The sequence below is a fragment of the Pangasianodon hypophthalmus genome, chromosome 13 (genome assembly GCF_027358585.1).
Source record: "Pangasianodon hypophthalmus isolate fPanHyp1 chromosome 13, fPanHyp1.pri, whole genome shotgun sequence".
NCBI classification, from domain to species: domain Eukaryota; kingdom Metazoa; phylum Chordata; class Actinopteri; order Siluriformes; family Pangasiidae; genus Pangasianodon; species Pangasianodon hypophthalmus.
The window spans coordinates 22,219,351-22,244,181 of NC_069722.1; the positions used below are offsets into that span (position 1 = coordinate 22,219,351).

Sequence of the window (24,831 nt, forward strand, 5' to 3'; positions counted from 1 at the left end):
ACCAGCTGATGCAACCCCACATCATAACACTGCCTCCAGAGGCTTGTACAGTAGGCACTATGCATGACGGGTGAATCCCTTCATGCATTTCCCTTCTTACCCTGACACGCCAATTGCTTTGGAATAGGGTAAATCTGATTTTATCAGACCACATGACCTTTTTCCATTGCTCCACAGTCCAATCTTTATGCTCCCTAGCAAATTGAAGTCATTTTTTCCGATTAGTCTCACTAACAAATGGCTTTCTTGTGGCCACACAGCTGTTTAGTCCAAATCCTGTAAGTTCTCATCACATTGTGCGTGTGGAAATGCTCTTACTTTCACTATTAAACATAGCCGTGAGTTCTCCCGTCGATTTTTTTATGATGAGACATCACCAAACGTTTTAAAGATCTCCGATCACGATCATTCAAGAGTTTTTTCCGACTATATTTCTGCTGTAAAGTTGACGGTTCACCACTATCCTTCCAGGCTTTAATAATGCACTGGACATTTCATAACCCAGTTCCAGTGATTTCAGCAATCTCCTTAGTTGTTTTCTTTGCTTGATGCAGGCCAACAATTTTCCCCTTCAGTAACATCTTTTCCACGACCATGGGATACGTAATCTGCCATGGTTGTTTAAGAAATGAGAAGCTACACACTGCATCAGTTAAGGTTAAAAGAATTGTTGCCAGCTGAAACATATTAATCACTGCAGTAATGATCCGATCATAGGCTCTTAAGTATTTGCTTATTTAAACCCAAACAGCGACCTTTTTTTGGCCAGGCAGTGTATTTTATATATATATGTATGAATATTTTTTAGATTTTACGTTAAGTGAAAGCCTGTCCATTCTTAGTCATGTATATCAGTGTATAGTATTTTATCACAAACTCATTGTGGCTTGAACTTTAACAGCTGGGGCTGATTTGATTAACAAAGCAGAACACTTAAACGCTTGATAGAGCTCACATCTTTACATGCGTGTGTTTCGGTGTGTATCTTTGTGCTTCAGGCTCTGATAGTCACAGCTGGAGTGAGAAAAGTTTAGAAACTGCGAATAGGAAAATTACGCAGGAAAATTTGCATTGCAAAGTACCTAAACGAAAATTATCTTTATCTTTTTATATTTAAATTATTATTTCATTTTTACACTGTGTACACAGTTATACTAAATTCATGCTACAGTGTAGTCTTATCATATGAAACTGCTTATATATATTTGTGTATGTTAAGTATACAAGTCCAGTGTGCTTTGCAGTTTGAGCAGATTATGAACATTTTAGAATTATTGCAAATATTTATCAATACAAATTACAAATGTCTGTATTTATTTTCAAACATAACCATATTACGTAGACAAAGTTTGCTCAAAATCCGAACTAAAAACGCAGCCTACAGTGACATTGCATTTTTTTTAAAAACTTTTGCATGAATCTCTTCATATATAGAAAATGTAACATGAATCAAAACTAAATAATTAACTTACAAATAACAGTGTAATATGTAACTAAGTAGGTTGGTGCTTGTGGTTATTATAAGTAACTAAGAGTTTTACATTTTTTAAAGCATCCGTCATGGTTACTGAATAACGACTCTCACAGGAACAGGATGCATCTGTTCTCTAAACCTCAGCACCTTGTGCTTTCTTTTCCCAAAAATGTAAATACCAAAACAACAACAAAAAACTTTTTAATTAACTTTAATGTCAGAAAGCTCTTCATATTGTGTTTCTTTTTGTTTCTATTCAGATCCATTGATTTTTTTTTTACATGCCATTTAACATTTGATTTTAGAAACCTGATAAACCACAAGAATCAACTGCACAATTCTAAAACTGTAATCCTTGGGCTATTTTTTCCCTTTTTTACCATCATCCTCAGTGTGTGGGAGACAATGAGCTTATGAGTGCTGAAATTCCCAGCTGTTTCCGATATGCGAAATTTTTTTTACATGGCCCTAAATGAGTTTAACTGTATTTTTAACTGTTCATATATGTTACATCCATTACCTGATTTGTGAAGGTTAACAACCATCTATCCCTAAGGTGTTGACAATTCTTTGCTTTGGTTGCCTGTGCATTTGACTAACCGTTCGTCTTTTTGTGTATCCATCTGTGCATCTGTCCGTGTTCAGAGCAGCCTGGCCGGCCCTCAAGTTGTTCCCAGCCATGTTGTGACACAGTCGCATTTTGAAGGGTTCAACAATATCATCTCATGATTTTTGTTGTCTTTTTTGGGTGTCAATCACATTAGCAAAGGGCTGAGTGAACTCTACATACCTTGGAAATAGACTCATTGCACATACACTGACGACCAGATTGCAGGGTGACCATGTGACAGAACTCCATTTCTCTACCTAAGATTAGGTGCCTCAATCTTAAAAACCTGTTGGATGACTTTACAATGTGCTACAAGGGTCAACCTGTAGGACATTCCCTACCATGTCCAGTACACACCTTGCAGCTGAAGAATAGCTAATTGGTCATAAAACCAGCTATTCTTCAGGCACAATGTCTGTCTAACCAGAATGTTGGGCTACAGGATTACTGATCACTGTTGCCTATAAACACAGTACTACTGCTATGTAACCCCGTTTAGATGTCTCCATAACTATGTCTTTGACATGCACAAGAATGAATTATTTCACTTATTTATTTTCAAATATTTACAACAATATTTGAAAATGGAACAAACTGAAACTGCACACATTGGAAATTTGCAAAAGGCAGACTTCACACACGTCTCAGACTTTTCTTCCATCATTTCTAAAATGGGCATTTTTCTATTTGCATAGTTAACTATAAAACAAACTGCTGCACATGAAACAAAAAAAGTATCATAATCTAAATCTAAATCCAAATATATGCAAAGTAAGTGCCAAAAACTGATTTCTGTTTCTGTTTCAAAACTGTTTCTTATGCAGCATCAACTGTGTAGTGTTGAGGCTCATTTGCTAGATGGGTTTGTATTACTAACATTATGAAATAAGACATTCAATAGCCAAAGAAATTTAAAAAGCAGAGCCAGAAAAAAAAATATAAAAATCGGCCAAGTCCTCTCACAGTGAAAAAACACATCCAACCAGCCCTTTATTCTTAAGCACACAATCAGTCCATTTTTAAACAAGCCAATTATTTTTCTATATCTAAGAACTTAATTTTAAAGAATTCACTGCTGATCAGTTTACAGGACCAGTAGTTTGTATTAGCTATATGTCGTGACAATCAGTTTACCTCGGAAGGTCTTTCAGAGTCTCTGGCTGTTTTGGCTTGTGTGAGTGTGTGTGAGCCTGCCCACATCCCCTGAGCCCAGCTGCGGTTATGTGAAAGCCACTTAGCTGCAGAGCCACGGTCCAGTTTAAAAAGCTGCTCCTGTTCCTGATTGACAGCTGCGTAACGAATGCTCAGTTTGGGGTTCGGTATCAGTGCTGCTGAAAGCAAGCGGCATCCAGCTGCCAAATACACACTCTCCATCGCCATCTCACTGCCAGTGCGCCTAAAACACACAAACAGTCATTACATCAGAAAATTCCCAGTGAATCAGTGCTTCTGCATCAGGCTTTGAATACATTTCCAGACCAAGGGGTTTTAGAGGTCATGGAGAAAGAAGCTGAATATATGCCTTCATATACATGTATGCAGTCAATGTGTTTTATTTGCCAATTGCACAGCTGACACACGGAAAACTGCACATTGAAATTCTTATGGTAGTTCCACTGACAAATACTGCACATACGTATATTAATATAATATCAGTACAGACATTTGACCTTTGCTGTGACCTTGACTCTTTGGATCAACTCCAAAATCTAATCAGTTCATCTGCTGGTTACAATGATAATTCCGTCTAAATCCTTCAAACACATTAAACCAGTCGTTCTTGAGATATTGTGCTCTCGACAAGCTCGGGTGGACAAACGGACAGACAAATGGATGGATTGATGGCAAAAATCATAAATACCCACAAAATGGGCCCTGAGTAAGTAACATCTCTGTCTGATAAACAGAAAGGAAGCTACTGAAAACAAACTACAGTATTTCAGACATTTGGCCTTGCTGTGACCTTTTGCCTGGTTGGACGTTGGACAGTTCATCTGCTGGTTACAATGATAATTGCATACATACCCTACAAACACTCGTTCTTGAGACATCACGCTAACGAGAATCTCGGACTGAGAGAAGGACAACCCGAAAACATGATGCCTCCACAACCTATTGGCGGACTCATAAGAAACTATTCAGGATGCCTTTGCTTACCAAGGGATAGCTTGGACGATTAACTTGTACACTATGTGGCCAAAATTTTGTGGACACCTGACCATCACACCCATATGTGCTTTCTGTGCTGTGACATAGTTTAGACATAGTTTAGACATAGTTTGCCATGGTTGGACCTCAACCCCACTGAACAACTTTGGGATGAACTGAAGCAGACTGCACCCCGGGCCTCCATGCCCGACATCAGTGCCTGACCTCACTAACGCTCTTGTGGCTGAATGAGCAAACCCCCACAGCAAAACAATTAAAAAAATAGGATCTAAAGGCAGGTATGAACTGAAATAGCAAGAGTAACCATTTTGAGGGGAATCAGACATCCAGCACCATGAGATATGTAAGATGTGAGGAACCACTTGCACTGTGAGCACTTACCGTTTGAGTGTGATGAGCAGTGGCTGGGAAGAGTCACTGGGATTTTCAAGGCTTGTACAGATGCAGGCAATGAACATCTCAAATAACAGAGTCATCTCAATCTCTGTGAGACAACAGGGCAGGGCCAAGCAATCCTTCTCACACACAACCCCAGAGTAATAACCTGCAGAATGAGCACCTGACAGGCAGGGGGGAAGACAGTTTCAGCATAAATACAGCATTAAGTTAATACGCAGAATTCATCTAAAGCTTCTAAACTGGTAACTTAATGCATCATATACTAACGTGTTACAGAGCATTTCTCTTTCTCTTTTTATTCCTTTAGTATTTGTGAAAAGGAGGTGGAAAAAATGTTTAAAATAAATAACAATAATGCAATAATGCAATGTGTTCGCAATAATGTTTTAAGCTTAAACATATAGAGTCACTGTATGGTTGTATAATGGCACTGAATCTATTTCTGTAATGTCTAACAAGATTGGACAGAGTTCCAAACAAATTCTTTTTTTAATTTTATATATAATTTTTAAAATTTTGTATCAACTAATGATTACACTATACGTGCAATGGAAAAGTTTTGCCAAGGTTGTTGCAAGATCAACAGAAAAAGAACAGAAAAAGAAAAAAATATCAGAGCAGAGTATGTGACTCACGTTTGAACAGAGTCCTGGCACGGCTCCAACTGTTCTGTTTGCCTAGTTTGTGGATGAGATGTTGAAGTTCCGACAAGTCCAGTGGGATTCCCTGAGTCAGCATGAATTCGAGTGTGTCTGCAGCAACCGGCAACACCTGATTCATCACACACCTTCGAAGGTGTGCATTAAACATGGTATTGTACTCACCCGCCTGAACACCATCTAATCAGCAGGCATACAACACATTTAGATATAAACCACAAACCTATCAAAATCCCTGGAAAGTACATACAATAATTTAAAAACAATATCTGGATATTTTTATATGCAATTTTGGTAGGTTTTTTATTCTGACCTATGCAATTTGACGAAAGTATGTGGACACTTGACCATCACACCAGCATGACACCAAATAACGTGAAATCGTTTTTTCAATAAAAACTAATAAAGAATGAAGTGAGGGTCTCATGACTCACCTATTGGCTGTCTGAGACCGGGCAGGTTAGTGAGGACCTCCAATGTGTCTCTGTATGACGTCTTCTCAGCAAGCAGAGTCAGTACTCTCCTGCGGTTCTGTACGTCTTCCTGCTCACACGGCCATGCACTTGAGCTCACGAACCATTCATTAGCTACAAATCACACACAAACACAAAAAAAGAGCATTTGTCTCATTTTCAAACTTGGCTGCTTAAGCCATTTGTCCCATGATTCTAATTTCTTTATATTTATTTATTTTCCCCGCCGATGTATGGTTATAGAAATAATGTCAAGTTCACAAACGGTCTGAAATTGTAGGCCATCCAAAAAAATTTGCTAAAATCATGGGAGGAACTACAAAAAGAGTTTGCCATATACTCTTTACACCCACTTGATGATGTGCAGATTTTTACTGTTACTTCTACAGCAACTGAAAGGGATATATTCCAGAAAACAGTGAAATCAGAAATCAAAAGGGGAAAAGATGAGAGGCCAGATTACATGGGGAACACTCCCTGGTGTAAAAATATGTCAAAGCATTTTACAGATTGGAGGAAGATTGCTTGAAGAATATGTCTATGAACTAGAAGATGAATATATGAATATATATGAATATATTTCTCCCCAGCAGAAAAGATTGAAAGTCACAAAACATCACTAAGGGTAGTTTCAGCTGTAATATGTTCAGCGACAAGAAAAACGACTGCAATTTCCAAGTGTCCAAGACCAAAGTGAGGTGTAATCACTGTGGAAAGCTGGGAAATTGGGTCAAAAATTGTACAAGGAAACAGCACAGAGAATCTCACAAAAATCTAAATTGTGATCCATCAAACAGTTTGGTCCAGCGGTTCAGACACACAAACAACATTGCTTGATGCAGTGGCCAACTAACAGTTAAACTAGAATACCCCTCCATCAGACTTGTGCTTGCTGCTGTCCACCAGGTAGCCGATGGTTTCTATGCGCAAGTGACTACTGAAGGAGAAGAATTTCTCATTGGCACTGGTGCTTAACTTATTGTTATCCCAGCCTCCCTGAAAGTTCCCTTATCTCCACACCAGATTAAGGACCACGATGCTTCTGAAAAAGCCATCACTCTGCATGAATCAATTCCACTACAGCTAAATAAGGCACCACTGTTGTTACTGCCACCATCTGGCAAGGTCGAGTACACCAACCACTTCTAAGAATGGTTATACTTTCCAGCATTGTCTGGTGTATTTAAAAAAAAAAAAAAAAAAAAGCACACCCCTACATATTTCACTACTTCAAATGTTCCAAACTGAAATCAGGTGCACACGATCAGGTGCTAATGATTAGAACACTATTAGAGAAATCTGAAGAAATCTGATCTGGTTTACTCTTTGTTATTGGAGTGTGTGGTATCATCATGCCTAGATCAGAAGAGGCCTTCAGAAAGAATGTTGAAGATGCCTGAGATGGGGTTTTACAAGATTTCCAAAATATTGGAAATCAATCATTCCACTGTCCAGATCACCATCTACAAAATGAGAATATTTAAAACCACTGCCAACTTGTCCAGGCCAAGCAGCCCCAGCTAATTTAATCAGAGAGCAGCATGTAAGATGTGAAAAGAAGTCTCTAAAACCCCAGAATTTCAACAGAGGAGATGCAGGGAGCACTCACTGTTGATGAGAAAGTGCAGACCCCTATCATTAGAAAGAGACAGCACAAATTTAACCTACATTGAAAGTCTGCCAGGAGGAAGCCTTTGTTGTCTAAAAGGAACATCAGGGCAAGACTAAATTTGCTAAAGAACATCTAGGCAAGGACCAGGCCTTCTGGAAAAATGTACTATGATTAGATGAGTCAAAGATAGAGTTGTTTGGTCACAGTACCAGAAGCCGTTTGCAGATGTTTGGCGAAAACCAAAGATATTATTGGATCAGAAGAACCACCATACCAACTTTTAAGCATGGTGGTAGAAATGTTATGGTTTGGGGCTGCTTTGCTGCCTCGTAGTTGTATAATTGACTATGAATTCTATTTCATAACAGAGGCCCACATGGTCTCTATATTTCTGCTCTCAAAGTCTTCTTCAAACGGTAGATTGTGATACCTTCACCCCTGCCCTGTGGAGGTTGTTGTTGATGTCACTGACTGCTTTTTTTTGGGGTTTTCTCCACAGTTTTCACAATGTTTTTGTCATGAACTGCTGTTGTCTAGTTGTTAGTAAACCAGTGGTTTCTTTCCTTTCTAGGACAAACTGTCATACTGGTTATGCCCAATGCTTGTGCAACTGAACTGATCGATTTTCCCTCTTTTCTAAGCTTCAAAATGGCTTGGTTTTCTCTCATAGACAGCTTTCTGGTGTTCATGTTGGTTTATCCTTTTTCACAACAAATGCACTCTTCACAAGCGAAATTCAGGGCTCAAACCAAGAGTAGACATTCGGAGAGCTATTAATGGTTTAAACAAGCAATCGAGCAGGGCAAACCTGGGCATCAAGAAACACCTGTCGTTCCAATATTCTTGATCACTTGAAAAATAGGTGGGTTCAAACAAAAGGTGCCAAGTTGCAAGATGTTTAACACATCTAGATGTAAATATCAGGTAATGAAAGCTGAAATTCTGATCTCATATTCGTCTTTTGATCTCAAACCCAAAAGTCTTCAGTGGATAACAACAAAAGAACTGGCCTTGCCATTCCAATACTTTCAGAGGGGACCATATAGTGTAGCATGTTGGATCAGTTGCAGTGAGTGGATACAGGGATCCACTGGAGAACAGCATGCAAGAGAAGAGCTGTACCCCAATCTCGAGATCTTCTCAAGAAGACATGGAACAAGCACCTGAGAGAAAAATAGCCACGTGCTCCTAATGTTGTCAAATAGAAACCTATACAACCAAGTCAGGTTAGCAATATGAGAAGAGAAAGATATGGAAAAAGGATGTAAATGACACTCTCCGGGTCTTCTTTTTTTACACTAGATGGCAGCAGTAAGTAGCAAATGGTCCACACACATGCGCGCACACACACACACACACACACACACACACACACACACACACACACACACACACAATTACTGTGGCACATTCAGGACATGGATATAGATACATTATTTCTATAATCATAAATCAAACAGTACGAAAATGTTACTGAAATGCCAGTAATACACAGTACTGCAATAAAGGACTCCAAATGCAAAAAACCTTGTCCAGTATTTGTGCTAATTCAGAACAATAAGTAAGCCACTGAAAATTAAGAATTCACAATACTAGCAAACAACATTCCAAAAAAAAAAAAAAAAAACTTATTCTACACACCTGGTAGGGCTGTGATATATGGCCAAAAATCCCATTACAACTTTTCCATACCATAGCATTTATTGAAAGCTTATTGACCATTTTGTATTTTTCAATTTCACACTCAATTTTGAGTCTGAGTAACAGTTTGAACCAAAAAAAAAAGCCTTATCTGGTGTAATAACATTTTTTTTATGTTATTACTGATCTGTCTTATCAGTCTCTGGCAATCTTTGCAAACATCACTGCTGCATGGGAAATCTGATTTTAAAAAACTAAAAAAAAAAAAAAAAAAAGAAAAACACCAGTGAAACACTGCAGAGGGTGTGTGCTCTTTTCTCCGTAAGTTCAAAATAGCAAACTCTTATTTATGCTAGTTTGCGCTTACTGCGTGCTGACTAGCATGGGTACATTTCTTCTCCCTTCCTGCCTCTAGATTAAAAAGTACACACTGCTATCCAATCAAAAATTAACAGATCCAATGATCTAGGGATAAAGACATCTGGTGAACTAGGGTTCTAATGGGCCAGGGATTTCATAAAGCAGAGAAAGCTATTCTCTGGATCTTGGGATCCAGTGATTTGCAATTCCATCTACCGACCCAGTGATCTGGTGTGTGTAGGGGGATGTGTTACCCAGGAATCTAGTGAGCCAGCGATCAATCAATCAAGGGATCTAAAGATCTAGGGACTGATCTAGGGATCAGTTAATCGATCCAAGAGATACAAGAATCAGCCCAGGATTCATCTGAACCATCGATTTTAATGTAGGCTGTTACCTTTGAGGATATTCAGTGCTCCTTCTATGCTGCCACTGTTAAGGAAGAACTCCGTTGCAATGGTGACAAGCTGACAGCGAGATGTTCCATTTTCACTACTAAAGAGCCCTTTGAGCATAGTGAATTCCAGCTCCAATCTAGACATCACGCACAACAGCTTCAAACCCTACACAGACACAGACAAACCAAAAGCAAGTTTCCTTTAAAAAAACATAAATATTCATAATATTTCATAAGCTCTAACACACCTTTTCGACTCATGAGAACCTTTTTTCAATTATTACCAAAACAGTGAATATAAGCAGAGGTTAGCTTGAGAACTAATCTGCATGCACAAACACACCTTGGTCCAGTCTTGGGTTCTGTGATAGCTGAGCATCAGTGAGACTCCTACTCGTCCCAGAAAGCTTTTAACCATCTCGTCTGACGGCATTTCCTGACAAACTAGACAGGACCACACACATACAGACTTCTGATATAAATGTATAGTTGGTGTTGCATATGAAAATGTACAGCTGTGTAGAGCAAACCTATGTAAAAGTAAGTACTTATGCATGCAGCTAACATTTATTTGAGTAGCAAAGACCGATATTTCAAGCAACTGAACAAAATAAAATGCAATAACTGAGTATTTGACATTTAAACCATATTTAAGAGTCAAATGTGTGCTGGGAATTATTTTGCTTTACTTAATCAAACAACTAAATAACAGAAGCTTAAATAACAAAAGCATAGCATTTCACTTTTTAGACTGCAAAGGAAAGATCAGCAGCCGATTAGAATTAATTTCAATATTAATTCTGCCTCAGACAGAGTGAACATAATCAGAAGTGCTACACAATGCATTTGTAACACACACAGTGGTGAAAATTGCGCCTTTAAATATGCAACAAAATCATAAGATTGTAAAATATCAATTTCAGCAAAAACTTTATTTTTGATTTAATATTATATAGTCCCCTCTGAAAGTATTGGAACGGGAAGGCCAGTTCTTTTTCTTTTCTTTTTTTTTTGGCGTTATACACTGAAGACTTTTGGGTTTAAGATCAAAAGATGAATATGGGATGACAGACCAGAATTTTTACCTTTAATTTCTTGATATTTACATCTAGATGTGTTAATCAACTTAAAACATGGCACCTTTTGTTGGAACCCACCCATTTTTCAAGTGATCAAAAATAATAGAACACCTTGATACCCAGGTGTGCCCTGTTAGATTGATTGTTTAAACAATTAACAGCTCTGAAAGTCTACTCTTGGTGTGAGCCCTGGGTTTCACCTGTGAAGACTGCATTTGTTGTTTAAAAGGATAAATCAAGATGAAGACCAGAGAGCTGCCAATGGGAGTAAAGAGGGAAATCAGTTAGAGTCACTGCACAAGTACTGCGCATAGCCAGTTAAACAATTTGCAATGTCTTGAAAAAGAAAGAAACCACTGGTGTACTAACAACCAGACATGGAACAGATCGGCCAAGGAAAACGACAGCAGTTAATGACAGAAACATTGTGATAGTGGTGAAGAAAAACCCCAAAACAGTTAGTGACATCACCAACAACCTCCACAGGCAGGGATGAAGGTATCACAATCCACCATTTAAAGATGATTTCGGAAGCAGAAATATAGAGGCCTTACCACAAGATACACACCACTCATCAGCAGTAAGAATCGAAATGCCAGATTGGAATTCACAAAGAAATATAGAGAGGAGCCACAAATGTTCTGGAACCAAGATAGGTAACCTCTAAGTATGGAGAAAGAAAGAATCTGCTCAGGATCCAAAAACATGCGAGCTCATCGGTCAAGCATGGTGGAGGTAGTGTCATGACTTGGGTTTGCATGGCTGCTTTTGGAATGAGCTCGTTAATCTTTATAAATGGTGTAACTCATGATGGCAACAGCAGAATGAATTCAGAAGTCTACAGAAATATTCTGTCTGCCAATTAACAGAGAAATGCATGGAATATAATTGGAAGAAACTGAGCAAGACCCAGAGACCCTACCAACACACTACCAACACAACAAAGGACTTCGTCAGGGGAGAAAGTGGAAGGTTTTAGACTGGCCAAGTCAATCACCAGACCTAAACCCAACTGAGCATGCATTTCACCTCCTGAAGAGGAAACTGAACAGATAAATCAACCAAAACAAACAACAACTGAAGGAAGCTGCAGTACCAATGAAGAATTCAACAGTTTGGTGATGTCAATGGGTCGTAGGCTTGATGCAGTTACTGCAAGCAAGGGATATGCAACCAAATATTAAGTGTTGTTTCCTTTAAAATTATCTTTTGCTCACCTAAAATTGGGTGGTCTGCCACCAAAGCACATCGATCCAATACTTTTGATACTTTCTTTCAATAGTTTTAGAGGGGACTATATATTTACCAGCCACTTTGATTTTTTTCTTTTTGCTGATATTTAGCTAGAATTCACCTTTCTTGGGTTATCCACAATCCATGTTATTATCTGCCATCTTCCAACAAACAGTTTGGCAAAATTCCAAATGGCTCAGTATTCACCATACATGCTAACTACATAGAGTAACATAATGGCTTTGTAGTGCAGTACACATCTAATAAAATATATACATAAATAAATATATACATAAATCACCAGATTAAGAGATAAAGCAACTCATCAAAATTGGTTGAATGCAATTCTACACATTCAAACTGCATCAGGTTAAGCTCTGATTATCGGTTAAGAACTGCCATGGAAAAAGCCAGTTTTCGGCAGTTGGACACGTGAAAAGCAATTAATTGCGTGTACCTGACTCAGCGAATGGTTCATAAGGCAGAGTCAGTTTGTCTTTAGGCTCTTTCAGCAGCGCCATGGTGACACAGCAGCAGAACCTTGACAGCTCTACTGCACTGTGACGACCACCACACACAGTGCAGAACACGCGTGCTAGAGCAGGCCAGTCCTCTTGCTGCCTACAGAGCTACACACATTCGCACAAATAAATGTTGAACCTTAATAGCAGAATTTACTTCATGCAGCTTAATATTTACACAATCAAACTGCTAGAGAAATACAAGCATGTTTAACAGATTGCAACATTTAATGGTGTACCTTTTTTGTACAGTTTATCTGCAAAACAGGATTCCAAGTTTATTTAATGGTTTGTTCTTATTGATAAATTACAAGATATTTTATAGCATTTTTATTAGTAAGCTCAAATCCCCATTTACATGCTGTAATTCAGTTATGTGAACATGCCTCATCAAGGTATAACAATGTATAACAATGTACAATACATCACTGTTAAGTCTTATTTAAGGCATTAAATCTTCAAATAAGCTCAGCCAGAAAAGGAAATACAAACACTATATCAAGTGATTATGGACATAATTATCAACACAGAAAACCATAATTGGAAGAAACGGACAACCAGACAGATAGAGAAACATCCAGCAAACACAGAAAGTTTCCCTAATGTTAGCATTCTTTTCTCCTTTGGTTATTTTTGGGCGAATACCATTATGGGAACATTTGATGTTGATTAATAAAGTGAGCACTGTTCCCAAAATGGTTATATAACAACTGACATGGTACATTTACCAGAAATTATTTTACTGTACTGTATTTTTAACTAATTAATGCACAAAAAACTACCTGAAAAACCAAATAGGAACCAAAATAAGATCCGTTTGTTTAGGCACTCAAAAAAACCAAACATTTCTTGAACATTCTGGGAACCAATAATTGTTAGCTGGGTAGACAGACAAATACATTTCTGCAAACATAGACTGACAGTCTTTCTCGTTTTCAAAATGTGTATGTCTGAGGGATAAATAAACAATAAAGAAAAAGGCAGCATAGCACTAGGAGTAAATGTGTATATTGTTTGTCTCACCTCCAATCGGACTACAGCCTGGGCCAACTCCGACAGCTCAGCAGTGTGTGGGTTAGTGGCCAGAGCCCTGCACACACACAGCAGGTGTTTGCATAGGGTGGTATGCATGGCAGTGTAAATGTATCTGTACTTTTAGTGTTTAGTTTTTAGCACATCTTAATATGAAACTGCTAAACTTTTTTAGACTTTTAAAACAATATAGTTTTAAAAACCTTATAACCTTATACAGTTACGGTTTTGTAACTGAGAAACACAGCTTTAATAGGAAAAGCTACTGCAGAATTATGGTTTCTAATTATTTCAGTTGTTAATTCAGCAAAATTAATACAACTTACATTTTAAATTTAATGTTCTATAAATTGTAAAGGTACTTAAAACAACATTAAGTAGGCAAGTGTGTGGAAAAGACCCACCTGCATTTTACTGCGCAAAAAATGTCCATTTGATGTCTGGGTACGTGCAAAGACTCAAGATGAAGCTGCATCATCTCGCACTGCTCAACACTGAACACACCCCCCACCTCTGTAATCTATACATACACGTGAACAGTGTCAATATTCACCGCTTCTCCAAAGGCTAGTTTAGCCAAACAGGAGTGCCAGCAGTACACAACGTTTCTCCGTTCATTAACACAGTCATTCAGTCAGGCATTATATTTTCAATAGTCCTTTCACAAATCTCTTGTTTAATATTAATTGGCTCCTCACGGCAGACATTTTCACAGTTGATATGAGCTCAAATTGTTTGTACACGTCCGAGTACAAGACAGCAAAGAAACAAGCAGCTTTTTTTTTTATCACTTTATTTCCTTACCATTAAAATTGTTTTCAAATATTAAATTTGACACTTTCACTGTCGGCTTATTTATTTATTTCTGCTAAAAATTTCAGCCTTTTCTCTTTCTTGTCATTTTTGGCCAAACATTTTTCAGTGGCATCCCTAATAAAAATAATTAAATAATTATTAACTAATGTATGCTCCACTTTAATGTTAAGTCAGGCATACATTTAACGCATTTTATTTCTCGTTGATAAACTCAAAATGTTCTCCATTTACCTTGATAGAAAGCAAGGGCACCACATCAGTGCATTTTACAAGCGAAAAAATCTACTTGACATTAGAGCACCGACCAAAACATTACTGTCAGATGGGGCACAGCTTCCAGGGGTATCAGTTAATACCAAAGAGTTCAAAGCATACTATATATTCAGCTTCTACGTTCATTTATTGATGGCTCATGTACTGGTTTTATTTATGGAAAAATAGGACCACGCACTTGGCTTATATTTTATATGATACCTTGTACTAGCGTATTGAGATTTTAAAATGCGAAGCTCCCGCACAAAATGCTTTATGGTTGTCAGGTCCAAGAAAGCTGGTGGTCCCGATAACGCCCTTCCAATCTCCAATAAAAAAAAAAATTGTTAAACTGTTAAAGAGCAAGCCTTGATCGTTGAAATTGAACATAAAATTGAACCATGAATTATTCCCAATTTAGAAAGTGCCTGAGTAAGTGCTTTAAACTCAATAAATGACAAAAAGCTTGGTTGCACTTGAGCTTAACTGCGCTTCAGTCATCTTTGCTTAACACCACACTGATAAAACATGACACGTTGATGAAATCCATGTGTGTATATCACCTTTGACGTGAGAAGTATGAGCTCCGGTACAAAATTTAGGATTCCTCTATCCCGAACATGTTCATAAAGTGCCATCACAAATTCAAGAGGAGGCTGATCACACACAGACACACACAATCAGTAGCTAATTTCAAGCATTTTTATATTGTTCATATTGTAAAGACTGTTAAGCAAGAAGATACACTGCACATAATATTGCTCTTTCAAAAAATGTGTTCTCCGAACATGCCAGTGATGTTTGTATATGAAAACAGAGAATTCCTTTAAATTTGCCAAATTAATTCACCGCTGACATTTAAATAACATTCTTAATTGTTAATTTGGGAATAAGTTCCATTACCAGGAAGTATGTAATTTACACTCTCATTTACTCATCCATACTCACCATTCTCTTGTGTGTGAGGAGTGTGTTTATAACTGACACCAGGTCCCTGAGCAGTGCCAGGTTGAGCAGAGATGAGAGCAACTGGTTCGTGATGTTCTGACTGAAACTCACACCAGGAGAATTGGTCCTGTAATAAGCAACAAAAACCTCCACTGGAGAAAACACAGAGAGAGAGTGAGAAAGATCGATGACCTCTATCACACTGGAGCACAAGTTTCACACAGACAAAAACACAGTAACACAGTGGTTCCTAAAAGATGTCAGTAAAGGTGATGGGGGAAAAAATAGCCAATTATTAGATGCATTGTGATATTTTCTTGTAAGATACTGCACAAACCATCTCAATTTGACCTTTACATACATAGTGTTACATAAACGCATTTTATATATTTAAAATATGTGCATTTATTTGACTTTAACTCCCTGTAAAGTCATTATGTGATGTTTCAGTGCTCTACTCTGTACATTTCAGGTATCTTTTCCTGGACCAACAGACCAGGAAGAAACTACTAGACAGGCCTACTGCCATGCTGATTCATTTGCAGAGCATCAGTGTGTGTTGATCTGTGTCTGCCATGCATCCCATTGAAGGCGTATTTGAACGGGCGGCAGTAAATTTTGTTGTGGTGACAGCGACTCCATGAAGCGTCTTAGTGTGACTCATCAGTACGTTAAAGCAGGATTCAGTCTCCCTGTGTGGGAGTGTGAAGCACTAAACATTGTGCACATAGCTTTAATAGTGCTCATCTCTCACCTGCTCGCTGGACAATTGGAGGACTTCCAACACGACAGAACTTCTGCACAATATCCATGCAAAACTGTACCAGAATCAAGCAGATTATCTTGGAGATCAATTAACTATACATTTACATGGTTTTTAACTCTTTCATTCAAACACACACCTTTTCATCCTCATCCCTGGGCACATGAAGGAACCAGCACACATTCCGCAAGCATGAGTGATGCTCACTGAAGTAGTACCAGCAATACTGGTAAAAGAAAGCACCAGATTCAGAGATTCCTGCACAGATTATCAGGATGTAGTATTTTTTTTTTTTCTTTAGTGGACTAGTTACTCACAGAAGATGTTAATGGTCTCACAACGTTGATATCTTTCCCAGCAGTAGTATGAACTGCACAATAGTGACAAGGCATTGTATTTAATGTGATGTAAAACACTACATTACACCTACATATATGTTAAGGGATGGACAAGGTGTCTATAGGTATCCTCAAGTTAAATCAAAATTAAAAAAAAAAAAAAAAAAATCAATATTGCTACCCAGTGTTTTATGTTGAAATACATCCAAAATTTCTGGTTATATGTCATGGGTAAGGTATCAGATATCTGCAACACCGGCATCCCAGTATGCCTTATTATCCCAGTATGCCTTATTATACCATTACTTTACAACATTATTATCTAAATGTATATAGAAACAGCATGTGCTGCTGAAAACTGTGAAGCCAAGCTAAGGCTTGCAAGGTTCTGGATAGAAGTTGTATATATGAGTGTGTGTCTATGGACATCCATGGCATGTGATTATTCACAACATTCTGAGGACCCACCATTATTGCGTGCATCATCCACCAGCCATGTCAATCCAGTATTCACTGTGTTGACATTCAGATCGGTACTTTTTTTCTCATCCAGGTTATTATTACAATCTGGAACCATCTGAAAGGAAACACGACTCCAAACGCTTACACCATTACCAGCATTTGTAATGTGCTGATCTTCAGAATACCAGTCCTTTAAGCAAAAAACTGGATGAACAATGTAGGTGCTGCCACAGTACCACCTTGCACTGACCTGCTCTTGCTTGACTAATGGGTTAACCGGGAGCCACTTTATACCAAACGTCGGCTGACTTTTGGAGCCCTTAGCCAGTTCATTAGCCTCCCCTGAGTGATTGAGAAAAACACAAAATCCATTTCAAAATCTAATTTCTAAATCTTCAGCACCAGTATTTTCTGCTGCAGTCTACAACTGTTGAACACATCTTAATTTTTGGCTCTTATAAATCATAAAGCTTTTATTCTAGGGGTGCACAACTCCAGTCCTGAAAGGAAATCATCACAATATGCTGGATTCCATCCCTCCAAGACTAGAGTAGTGCACCACTGTTTTATTCAAGTTAATGGGAAACACTTAAGGGTCACAGACCTCTGCAAAAACCATCATGATTCTCCAAATGGACATCACCGGCAGTCTGAACATTTTTCCTGGGACTTTAGGAGAAATATAAAATATTCAAGATTTATTCAAGCGACATTCAAATATTAGCTAATCACAAACTCAGTATCATGAGGTACTGTCCAAAACAAGTTAAATGTATAAACAATCATCATGGGAAAATTTATTCTACCATGTTGTTATTTTGAGATACTTATGGTGTAATATTTTAAAGAGTTTGTATAAGATATATACATACATATACATATATATAATATACATATAAATATATATATATATATCTATTAGTCAAGTCCATAAGTATTTGGACAGTGACACAATTTTCGTAATTTTGCCTCTGTACTCCACCAGAATCACATCTGAAATGAAGAAATCAAGATGTGATTGAAGTACAGTACTTTAATTCAAAGGTGTTTAACAAAAATATTGCATTAACTGTTTAGGAATTACATTTTTACAGAATTCCTCAATTTTCACAGCCTCAAAAGTAATTGGACAATTGACTGATTAGTTGTTTCATGGCCAGGTGTGGCCTGTTTCCTCGTTATTTTATGACAAATGTGGTGATTTTTATAAACTTATGTATCTTTCCCAAGGACATGTGTGTGTGTGTTAGTCTGTCAAGAGACTTGCTTTATACTCTTATCACAAAGCAGTCTTTCTCGCTTTCTTATATATATCTGTGTGTGTATATCCATGTGCAGTCCGATGTCCCTCATTGCACTCTGAGGTAAGGTATGTTTGGTAAGGTAAGAGTGACTACCCGGGCTCGTGAACAATTGCTCATTGAATACAATATTTGCTTGAGCATATTCAAGGGTTTGGTAGATTTCTCAGGTGAATTTCCACCACGCAAATTAAGGAGATAAAAGATCCAAAGTTGATTCCAAGCACTGAATTTGCATTGATTAGCTGTTCATGGGAACTTTCAATATGCAGCGATGCAAGCGAAGGAGACCATCATTAGGCTGAAAAAACAAAACAGACCTATCTTTAGGAGTGGCCAAATCAACAATTTGGTACATCCTTAAAAAGAAGGAATGCACTGGCGAGCTCAGCAACACCAAAAGGCCTGCAAGGCCATGGAAGACAACTAAAGTGGATGATCATGGAATTCTTTCCTTGTTGAAGAAAAACTCAATCACAAAATCTAGCCAAGTCAAGAATACTCTGGAGGAACTGGGCATATCATTGACAAAATCTGCAATCAAAAGACGCCTTCATGAATGTAAATGCAGACAGTTTATCTCAAGATGCAAACCACTGGTAATATTCAAGAACAAAGTCCAGATTAGATTTGCTAAAAAACCTCAAAAAAAAAAAAAACCTCAAAAAAAAAAAAAAAAAAACATGCCCAGTTCTGATGCAAGATTAATTTGTACCAGAATGATGGGAAGAGAAGAGTATGGAGAAGGAAAGGAAGGGCTCATGATCCAAAGCCTACCACATCATCTTTCAAACATGTGGAGGCAGTGTTATGGCATGGGCATGTATGGCTTTCAATGGAACTGGGTCACTGGTGTTTATTGATGATGTGACTGCTGATAGAAGTAGCAGGATGAATTCTGAAGTGTATAAAGCTATACTGCTCGGATTCAGTCAAATGTTGCAAAATTGCAAAAATGGTACTTCCAAGTACAGATGGATAATGACCCAAAACATACTGTGAAAGCAAACCAAGGGCTTGTTAAGGCAAAGAAATTAAGTGTTCTTAAATGTCAAATGACCTCAACCCAATTGAGCATGTTTTTCACTTACTGAAGACTGAAAGCAGAAAGACTCACAAACAAGCAGCAACTGAAGGCAGCTGCAGTAAAAGCCTGGCAAAGCATCTCAAGGGAGGAAACTCAGCATTTGGTGATGTCCATGGGTTCCAGATTTAAGGCGGTCATTGATTGCAAAGGATCTGCATCCATGTATTAAAAATAATCCTAATATTTATGATTGTTAGTTTGTCCAATTACTTTTGAGCCTGTGAAAATTGAGGGACAAAATGGCTGTAAATTCCTAAACGGTTAATGCAATATTTGTTAATTCCCTTAAATTAAAGCTGAAATCTACACTTGAATCACATCTTGATTGCTTCATTTCAAATCCACTGTTGTGGTGTACAGAGGAAAAATTATGAAAATTGTGTCACAGTCCAAAGACTTATGGACCTGACTGTGCATGTACTGTATATAAACATTAAAACCACTGACAGAAGGTGAATAACATTGATTATCTCATTATAAAGGCACCTGTCAAAGAGTGGGACACATTAGGCAGCAAGTGAACAGTCAGTGGGTTGGAAGCAGGCAAAATGGGTTCAAGGTGTTGACTTAGCCTCCAAATTCCCCAGATCTCAAGCCAATCTGTGGGATGTGCTGGACAAACAAGTCCAATCCATGGAGGGCCCACCTCGCAACCTACAGGAATTAGGATCTGCTGCTAACGTCTTGGTGTCAGATACCACAGCACACCTTCAGCGGTCTTGTGAAGTCCATGCCTCAACAGGTCAGAGCTGTTTTGGGGGCACAAGGGGGACACAATATTAGGCAGGTGGCTTTAATGTTATAGCTGATCTGTGTATATAGAAGGCCAAATCAATATCTTGAACTTTATCATGTACCTCAAACCATTCCTGAATAATTTTTGCAGTGTGGCAGGGTGCACTGGCCTGCTGAAAGAGGCCACTGCCATTAGGGAATACAGATGCCATGAAAAGGTGTACTTGGTCTGCAACAGTGTTTAGGTAGGTGGTACATGTCAAAGTAACATCCACATGAATGCTAGGATCCAAGGTTTTCCAGCAGAACATTGCCCAGAGAATTACACTGCCTCCGTTGGCTCGCCTTCTTCCAATTGTCTATCCTGTTGCCATCTCTTCCCCAGGTAAGCAACGCACACATACCAGACTGTCCACATGATGTAAAAGAAAACATGAAACCAGGCCACCTTCTTCCATTGCTCCATTGTCTAGTTCTGATGCTCATGTGCCCATTGTAGGCGCTTTTGGCCGTGGACAGGAGTCAGCATGGGGACTCTGATCGGTCTGTGACTATGTAGACCTATACTCAGCAAGCTGCGATGCACTGTGTGTACTGACACCTTTCTATCATAGCGAGCATTAACTTTTTGAGCAATTTGTGCTACAGTAGCTCTTCTGTGGGATCGGAGCAGACAGGCTAGCCTTTGTTCCCCATGCACGTCAACGAGCCTTAGGCACCCATGACCCTGTTGCCGGTTCACCAGTTGTCCTTCCTTAGACCACTTTTGGTAGGTTCTAACCTCTGTAATACCGGGAACACCCCAGAAGACCTGCCATTTTGGAGATGCTCTGACCCAGTGGTCTAGCCCTCACAATCTGGTCCTTGACAAAGTCACTCAGATCCTTACTCTTGCCCATTTTTCCTGCTTCCGACACATCAATTTTGAGAACTGACTGTTCACTTGCTGCCTAATATATCCAACCACTTGACAGGTGCCATTGTGACGAGATAATCAATGTTATTCAATTCACCTGTCAGTGGTTTTAATGTTATGGCTGATATGGCTGGTATGTGTGTGTATGTATATATATATATATATATATATATATATATATATATATATATATATATATATATATATATATATATATATACACAGGGTGTCCCAAAAGTCTCCATACACGGGGGACTACGTATGCCAGTACCACATCGGTTATGCCTTCTTCAGCGGATGTTTGTGGACGTCCACTTCTTGGTTGGTCCGCAACGCCACCAGTCTTTTCGAATTTGTTAATAAGTTTGGCAACAGTGTCGTGTGTGATGTGTCTGCCACGTTTCCTATTAAATTCCATTGCAACCTTGCGACCGATCCATCCATGAGAATGATTTCAATATGTTTGTCTTTTGTCAAAGCCATTCTTAAAGGCTATCTGAAAAAATTATATAATATAAACTAAATATGAAAAATTTTGGAGGACATTTTGCTAACAAGTGTTAATGTATGGAGACTTTTGGGACACGCTATAAAAAAAACTTTATGTGTTTCTAAAATAAGCTCTATCTTAAGTGTAACAGTGGTATTATAACGTTATATTTAGAAGCATTACCTAAGATGAATACACAAGAGAAGCAAAGGCCAATTAATATTTATGCTCTGTACACACAGAAGAGCAAAAATAAATAAATAAATAAATATTTAAATGATCATTTCAGACGTTCCAACCTTTGCACATTTGGCACAGGAGCTTCGTATTTTAACAGTGGAATGCAAAAAATACGCCAAAAGCGCAATCAGCTTTTTTCCCCTAATAAAAAAATTTGATGAACCAATAGGCATATAAATCCAAAATGACTAACAGGCACGCAGATATTTTGAGCTCTTCACTTGAAAGACGCACTGATGCCAAGTTCTCAACTTTTTTTTTTTTAGTTCATTAATGTGAAATGGGGGGGAGCACAAGCTCACAAATAACTGGGAAGTGGGGCTCATGGGGGAGTTTTGCTAGCTGGAATGTCAAAACCTGATGCTCCGTATCTCAAAAAAACCTCTTAAAATCTTAAGGTTCAGTCTGTGTTAAGTTCATGAAATACAAGAAATGTGCCTGATTATACACACCTACATACCTTTCTGACTCTAAGCCCCAGACTATCCTGTTGGGTTTTCTGACCAAGGTTGCCTGGTCAGTCTGCATGCACATGTTCTTTCCCCTCTGAACTGCAGCTGGATTGGCTTTTGAGGCTGAATTTCCTGATGTACCCATAACAATGGCCCCAAAGAGATCTGGGTCATCTTGAATGACATCGAGCACAATTGCATCATCCTCGTAAGCTCGCACAACATCCAGGTCGTCACCAGTAACCACTGAGCCCTCTGTGGCAGGAAGAGGTGAAGGACTTCTGTTAGCCTTGCCAATCTCACACATCTCGTCTTGTAGCAATAAATATTCTGCGTCACATTCCTCAGGTCTTTCGGCAGGAGACGGGCTACTGATTTCTTCCCCACTAGAGGAAATGGAGTCTCTGTTTGTCATGGATTTAAAGGGTGTGTCCCAGCTACTGCCTCCAAAGCAGGTTGGGGATGAAGTGTTTTGGTCAGCAGTTTTATCAGACGTCTGCTTCTCTTTGGGATGTACCATCACTGAGGAAGTGTGCTTTGGTTCCACACTGGAAGGTACCTTCACAGTGGGGGTCTGTGGTTCTTCTCTGGAATGTACAATACATGACAAAGTTTGAAAAGCACTTTGTTGGAGGTCTGGAAGGGGATCTGGAAGACGGAAGGTTGTAGCCTCTGTACCATTCTCATTATCCTGAAGACACTTACTTGACTTGGAACTCTGTGTCCTATTCATGGAGGAATCACCAAGATCATCAGACTCGGTGTCCACAGCACTGATTGACTCAGCAGGAATCACATTTAGCTTGCCACTATTCATGACTTTTGGGGAACGAATATCCATAGCCTGAGAATCATTTTCATGTACAAAACCAAGACTAGATGGGTTCTGCTGAAACACACTGCAGGAATGCTTGAAGAGTTCCCCCTGACTACTATCTGATGTCGAAACTTTTCCTGGATTTTTCTGGAATTCTGATTGATCTTTTGAAGTCTCCTCAAGAGTTGGAGAGGCCAGAACACCGTCACTCTGTGCTGTAAATTGTAGTTGCCCTTGGCTATTTTGAACCACAACACTCCTACCGTGTGGTTCGAAACCTATAAGGTTTTCATTCGTGTTCTTCCCAACTGTGCCTTCAGAACTTGTATTGAAATCCATTTGCATGTTATTGCTCACATTTTTTGTGCCTTCTGAAGCCTCCATGGTCACAATCCATCGAGGGCCAGTACGGATGGATCCCTTCATTTCACAAGGAGGACCGTGTCTGGGAAAGGGCCAAGACCTGTAAGTGCGGGCACAGGATAAGCGGGGCCGCAACATATAAGCAGTGGTTCTCTGGCAGGAGTTAGCATCCCCCACTGAGCTATCATTCAATCCATTCTCCACCAGACAACTGTCATTTGTGTCTACCTCTCTAACTGTAAAGTTGTCAGCTAAATCCACATGTTGAAAGAGTTCAGAGGAAGAAAAGCCATTGCAGGCATGAACACGTCGTAGTAACAAAGGGGGCACACGGCGTACTGAAGCAGCTTTGACCTCCTGAACTTCTCTTGACCCTTCTGCCCCATAACCAGCAGTCTCAACAAAATGCTGAACCTCCCCAAGTTTTAAGGGTACACATGCAGTCCCCCCAACAGAGGACAGTCTCATTCTCTCACAGTCTGGCATCCTCAAAATCTGTTTATCCGAAGACTCAGACCACCCCTCAATATCTTCTGCTACATCCAAAATGCGCTCGCCAACAGAAAATCCCAAAACTTGATTACCTGATGAGAGAGAAGCACAGCTATTGGTTGGAGTACACACCTCCCAGGATTGATTGCCAATCCACTTCCCACAGTTCCCACTGCCTTGAGAATCAAGGCGCATCAGTGACTTGAATTCTTTGCTGAAGCATTTCACTCTTTTGTGCTTCCTCTTTTGCAGCAGCACCGCTGGCAAAATGCACGAGAAGTCACGTGAGGTCACATCAAACACATGGGCTACATCACAGAGTTTCACCTTGAGGTGCCTCCTGAACCAGATAATCAGCCTGGTTGTCATCTTAGCCCGTGCCACAGGATGAACCATGGTCCGTTCCAGCCTTCTTGGCCGGCTCGGGCGTCTTGATCCATCTTTATAGACATGAGCGTTTTTTTTACGAGCAGGAGGGGTATATTTTACATCACCACACAAGGCACAGCATGCATTTTTAACAGATCGTTTGACTTGTCTCCCTGAACCAAGTCTTGAGATTGAACCAAAGTGTTTCCTCAGTCCAGCTTTCCTATTAAAATCTGAAATAAGACACAGACAGTCATCGGGGAATGGATAAAGATTTCATGCATATGTCCTATGTCATCCACCAACATCAAAGCAACCCTGAATATGAAAC

The 24,831-nt window shown here is 39.1% G+C and overlaps 1 protein-coding gene across 4 annotated transcripts in view; it reads right to left on the reverse strand.

The window, feature by feature from the left end:
• Positions 1 to 1,606: 1,606 nt before the first annotated feature.
• topaz1 (testis and ovary specific TOPAZ 1) overlaps positions 1,607 to 24,831 on the reverse strand; it is a 29,452-nt gene continuing 6,227 nt past the window's right edge. For 2 of the 4 annotated variants that reach the window (XM_026947029.3, XM_026947027.3), the window contains exons 2-19: positions 22,468 to 24,733; positions 17,843 to 17,907; positions 17,489 to 17,580; positions 17,245 to 17,353; positions 16,756 to 16,808; positions 16,578 to 16,664; positions 16,430 to 16,493; positions 15,676 to 15,827; positions 15,291 to 15,383; positions 14,064 to 14,179; positions 13,651 to 13,717; positions 12,564 to 12,735; positions 10,138 to 10,238; positions 9,795 to 9,960; positions 5,746 to 5,898; positions 5,288 to 5,491; positions 4,635 to 4,812; positions 1,607 to 3,480 (exon numbers count right to left, since the gene is read on the reverse strand). In XM_026947029.3, coding sequence (XP_026802830.3) covers positions 3,210 to 3,480; positions 4,635 to 4,812; positions 5,288 to 5,491; positions 5,746 to 5,898; positions 9,795 to 9,960; positions 10,138 to 10,238; positions 12,564 to 12,735; positions 13,651 to 13,717; positions 14,064 to 14,179; positions 15,291 to 15,383; positions 15,676 to 15,827; positions 16,430 to 16,493; positions 16,578 to 16,664; positions 16,756 to 16,808; positions 17,245 to 17,353; positions 17,489 to 17,580; positions 17,843 to 17,907; positions 22,468 to 24,733 — 4,409 coding nt within the window. In that variant the 3' untranslated portion in view covers positions 1,607 to 3,209. Of the gene's footprint in view, positions 3,481 to 4,634; positions 4,813 to 5,287; positions 5,492 to 5,745; positions 5,899 to 9,794; positions 9,961 to 10,137; positions 10,239 to 12,563; positions 12,736 to 13,650; positions 13,718 to 14,063; positions 14,180 to 15,290; positions 15,384 to 15,675; positions 15,828 to 16,429; positions 16,494 to 16,577; positions 16,665 to 16,755; positions 16,809 to 17,244; positions 17,354 to 17,488; positions 17,581 to 17,842; positions 17,908 to 22,467; positions 24,734 to 24,831 lie in introns of those variants that run through there. The other 2 variants (XM_034309681.2, XM_026947030.3) reach the window with 2 other exon arrangements.